This window comes from Acanthisitta chloris, unplaced genomic scaffold (assembly GCF_000695815.1).
Source record: "Acanthisitta chloris isolate BGI_N310 unplaced genomic scaffold, ASM69581v1 scaffold41314, whole genome shotgun sequence".
Taxonomy (NCBI): domain Eukaryota; kingdom Metazoa; phylum Chordata; class Aves; order Passeriformes; family Acanthisittidae; genus Acanthisitta; species Acanthisitta chloris.
In genome coordinates, this window is record NW_008668373.1 from 5403 (window position 1) to 9974 (window position 4572).

The 4572-nt window shown below is 55.8% G+C and overlaps 2 protein-coding genes across 2 annotated transcripts in view; one reads left to right on the forward strand and one right to left on the reverse strand.

Annotated features, from left to right (window-relative positions):
- The window catches only part of PLK3 (polo-like kinase 3), a gene marked incomplete at its 5' end in the record, with an annotated part of 5433 nt that extends 5064 nt beyond the window's left edge, over nt 1-369 (forward strand). The window contains 1 exon segment of the mRNA XM_009072862.1: nt 175-369. Coding sequence (XP_009071110.1) covers nt 175-369 — 195 coding nt within the window.
- A 1562-nt stretch (nt 370-1931) lies between these two features.
- Nucleotides 1932-2576, reverse strand: TCTEX1D4 (Tctex1 domain containing 4). The gene has a single exon (XM_009072861.1). It carries the CDS (start codon nt 2574-2576, stop codon nt 1932-1934), a length of 645 nt encoding a protein of 214 aa, XP_009071109.1.
- Nucleotides 2577-4572: the final 1996 nt, after the last annotated feature.

The following is a 4572-nucleotide window of genomic DNA, read 5'->3' on the forward strand; positions in this document are numbered from 1 at the left end:
CTTCTGTCTGCCCCAGTGCTTAGGCTGACACATTCCTGCCATGGGACATGGAGCAGGGTTGCTCCTGGGCAGGTTGGGGAGGAGGAACGGGTTGAGGCAGGAAGTGTGGCTCCATCCTGGCTCCCGACATGCTGCAGGAAGCATATGTTAAACCAAGTCCAACTTGTCTCCTAGGTGAATTTCTACAATGACCACACCAAGGTGATCATTAGCAAGCCTGACCACTCCTGCCTTGTCACCTACATCAACCAGGAGCGCAACTCTTACACTTACAAGCTGTGCAGCATCCAGGAGCTGGGCTGTTCTCCTGAACTCCAGCACCGCCTCAGATACATTCTCAAGCTTCTCCAAGAATGGGCTGAGGCCTAGCATGGGACCTTGGGGGACCATCTCTGGACATGGTGGTCTCCCCCTCTGCCCTCCCATGGGATGGGAGGTATGTTGTGGTGCTGGCTGCTCACCTGGACACTGTGTATCCCAGTGCTTAGCTGGACTCTGGACTAAGACATGTGGATGTGGTTACAGCTGCTCCCTGGCTCTGGGCAATTGCTGTCTTCCCGCTGGCAGCTCCTGTTCTGGTTGTGCTGGTCTTGGTGGGATGGACTGAGTGGGGTGGTACATGGAGGTGATGGTGGGTGACTGCCCTTGCAGCCAGGTTTGGGGCTGGCAGTGCCTTGTTTGTGGCTTGCAGCTGCTTGCAGTGGGCTGCAGGCTGCCCTGCCCAGGTGTGGCCCTCTTCAGGCCACACAGACCGTGTGTGGCGTGACAAGGACTGGCACAGCCTTGACTTCAAGCCTTGGGTGCTGTGGCATAGGAAAAATCCCTTCCCATGGATGGACAGGAATGAAGGGCAATGCCTGCCCTGCCAGGGGCTCTGTGGGCTGGTGTGTGTCACTCTGCAACTGCTACACTAAGGAGGGGGCTCTGCTGGGCCCAGCTGTGCCCTGTCTACTCCAAAATTGTGAATTGTGTGGTACAACCTGAGGTTTGATAAAGGAGGGGGATGGGATCTGAGGACTTGCCTGGAGAAGCCCTCTTCTTGTTGGGACCCAGGGATGTTTCTTATTTCAAGGCAGTCTCTGCCATGTGGGACTATTTATGTATCTTATTTATATGGAATTATTTATTTTCCTGTTGGTCTGTTCATGTGCAGCTCCCCTCTTCCTCACTCACCTTAATAAAAACTTATTTGTGTAAGGGCAAATTCCGTCTGCCTTGTTTTGAAGCTGAAGTCACAAAAGGGCTTCGGCATCATCCTTGCATCGGGTCTGCTTCTGGCTGCCAGGAAAGACCCTTCTTGCCCCTGTCTGTTGCTAGAGGACAAGGTCAGGGAGGCAGGATGAATGTGAGGAGCCCATGTGGTGTACCTCCACTGCTTTCATGGGGCTGGCAGGAAGGACAGAATTAGCTGCTGCCAAACTCATTCCCAATTCTCTCTGCACTTGGACCCAATCCAGCTACTCCTGATTCTGCTGAGCTGCAGGAGCTATGGCCCAGGTGCTGGAGGGATTGCACTATGACATGTTGTGTGATGGGGGATACAAGTTGGGAATGAAGCCAGGAAAGAGTTCCATGAGTTTGCTTTGAAGGTGATCTGTCACCTTCCCCAGTGTTGGTGAAATCAACTTGCCTGAGAGCAGCTTGTGCTGTGGGAAGCAGCCTAGGCTGCTCCAACAGCTTTGGGCAGTTGCCTGTTCTGGGGCAATCCAGCCTTTTGGGTTGTGTTTGCTGCCCTTTGGGTCTTTTCGCAAACCATAGTAGTGGGAGCTACGGTGGGTGTGAGCTGAGGCTAGAGTTAAGCATCTGTGTCTTGTTCCTTCCACACACCACGGCCAAGGACTCTGGGTATGAGACGCAGCTGGACAAAATCTCTTTATTCCAGCTCTTCTCCCCCTGCTCTACAAGACTCGGTGAATGGAGAGGCATGTGTGCTACTCAAAGTAGAGCCCGTGCACTGTGGCCACAGCAAAGAGGGAGGCATTGGAGAAGGTTGCAGAGGCAAAGCTGTCAGTCTCAGGATCCCATAGTGCCCGGCTGGCTACCAACAGGCTCTGCTGGCCCTGTTGACCCAGCACCACATGGCAGACCAGCTTGTAGCGGGGTGGCACCACCTCCTTGGCCCGACTCTGTAGGAACTCGACCAGGCTCTGGACTAGGGGGGCACTGCCCTGGGGACTGTAGGCAGTGGTCCCCAGTGCACTCGCCAGGGCCCCCTCTAGCACCTGCTGCACCCGCTCCGCATTGAACTTACAGCCTTCATCTGGCTGCATCCTGTAAGTATTTTCTAGGCAGGCCTTGAGGATGGGCTGGAAAAGTGGGAGCCCAGAGAAGCTGACACGGCTGTGGAGCATCCAGGGGCCAATGGAGGGGCGCCTGCTTCCAGGGACCACCCCAAATGAGCTGCGGCGGCTGAGGATAGAGTTGCGGCGTGAGAGCAGGAGTGGTTTTCCTTCCTCGGAGCCCCAGGCTGGGGGCTGGGAGCCACGGCGCACAGCACGGAGTGGGGGCGCTTCAGTGTTGTCTGCAGCCATCACCTGGGCTGGGAGGGTCATCTCTGTGAAGGGCTGCTCAGCCATATGGGTGGCCTGGAATGGAAACGAGTGCCAGGGAGAGGCAGGTGTCCCATAGCGTCTCCATCCCACTGTCATTTTGCTTTGCTCTGCAAATCCCATGCCAGCAGGCATGTGGGTCCCTATGGGACAAGATGCAGAGGGGTTGAGGGGTCCATGGCAGCTGCCTTCCCTTCTCCAGTGCCTTCATGCCCATCAGCCTCAGACAGCGGGGGCTGATCCAGCACAGCCATGCACAGTCTATCCAAACCCTCTGCTCTCCCTTCCATCCCTAGCCTTTCCCCCTGGCTCAGGTGAGCAGCTCCTTCCCCAACAATCCTGCCTGAATATGATCCCACACTTACCCTTAGCCCCACTCCTGCCCTGCTGGAGTAAACTCAGGGGACTTGTCTCTAGCTGGTGTTGCTGCCCAGGACCAACCTTTGTCTTGCAAGTTGCTGTGAGCAGGGGCAAACCTGTTGTGCTCCTGGAGCATGAAGTGTTGCTACGTGACACTGTAGGTCTCCAGGGCTACTCTGAGCATAGCTTATGTAACTCCTTGTTTCCTGGTCCCTGGACAGCCCCCATCCCCCTTCACTCTTGCTCTCTCTTCCTTTTAAGCTGTGCCAGCACAGGGACAGTCACTCCAGGCATGTGTCATCCAATTTCAGCTCTCCCTGCCAGCCCTGAAATATGCTGGCTGGTGTTGGATGTGAAAGAGAAGAGCAGGGGCTGGAGAACAGACAACGCAATTGCCGCTTTGCACTCTAACTAAGGGATACACTGGGGATGGGACCTCCAACAGCTTGATATTACCCAAGGGTTTGCATCCTTCAAATACTTATCCCTCTCAGCAAGGGAGATTGTGGGTTAGTAGGCACCCATTGAATCACTGAATGGGTTGTGCTGGAAGTGACCTTAAAGTGACCCCTCCTGCCATGGATAGGAACGCCACTCATTAGAACAGGTTGTGCAGTGCCCCATCCAGCTTGGCATTGAATACTTGCAGGGAATGGGATGGAGCACAGCCCTGCCATGTGCTGGGGACACTGCTGCTGCAGTGCCTGCGGGCAGGTCGGCTGGAGGCTCCTGATGCTGAGTGGGGTTTCTCTCTGCCAGCAGAGCCCAGCCCAGCTGGTACACCATGGCTGCTCCATCAATGTGCCTTTGTCTGGCCTGGCTGCTGAGCTATTTGGGGAAAGTGGATACGGCTTTTGTGTTTCTATCTCCTGTCAGAGGTATTTATAGCCTGCCACTGACTACCGCTGCCAAGCGTGCTGCCAGCTGGACCCTGCTCCTGTGGGGTGCTGCCTTCAGCCCTCGGCCCCCCCTTCTGCCTCTCCTTCACACCACCAACTGACAAGCAAAGGCGGATCCCTCTGTGGGCAACCCTCCTGCATCCCTCTCCTTGGGCTGCTTGGGAGGAAAGGAATTGGGCATCCCCTGGCACAGCACTCAGTTTGGGCTTAGGTAAGCAACCTGAGCAACATGATCTATTGGGTGGCACCCCTGCCCATGCAGGGAGGTTGGAACTAGACGGTCCCTTGCAGCGCAAGCCTTTCTATGAGACTGGTGATACTTTTTTACTGCCTGCAACCACTTGTGTCCTAAGTAGGTGGCTTTTGCCATTTCAGGAGGCAGGTCTACCCGCTGAGCTCCAGTTTGCTCCATTGCTGGTATTGGGGGCACAGCCATGCCCAGCACCTTTCCATGGGAGCTGTGCAGGCAGAGGGTGGGGTGATCTTTGTGAATTTAAGTTGTCCATGTGTTGTTTTTTCCAAAATCCCACCTGCCTGCCTCCCTTCAGTCCCATTTGCCCCATCCACAGGCTCCTGTGCAGCAAAGCCACTGGCTGGGCTGGGGGGGTCAGATGCCCATGTGTGCCAGAGCTGTAACAACAACACGGCAGGGAATTCCACTCGGAGCAAGTTGCAGCCCTGCTTCTCCATGCGGGTAAACGCCGGACAGAGCTGCCTTGCCAGCAAGGGTGGGCTTCGTGGCTCGCTTTCCCCTTGCTCCCTCC

Excerpts from the sequence above, each read along its gene's own strand:
- TCTEX1D4 (XM_009072861.1), bottom strand. The coding sequence starts at position 2,576 with ATGGCTGAGCAGCCCTTCACAGAGATGACCCTCCCAGCCCAGGTGATG.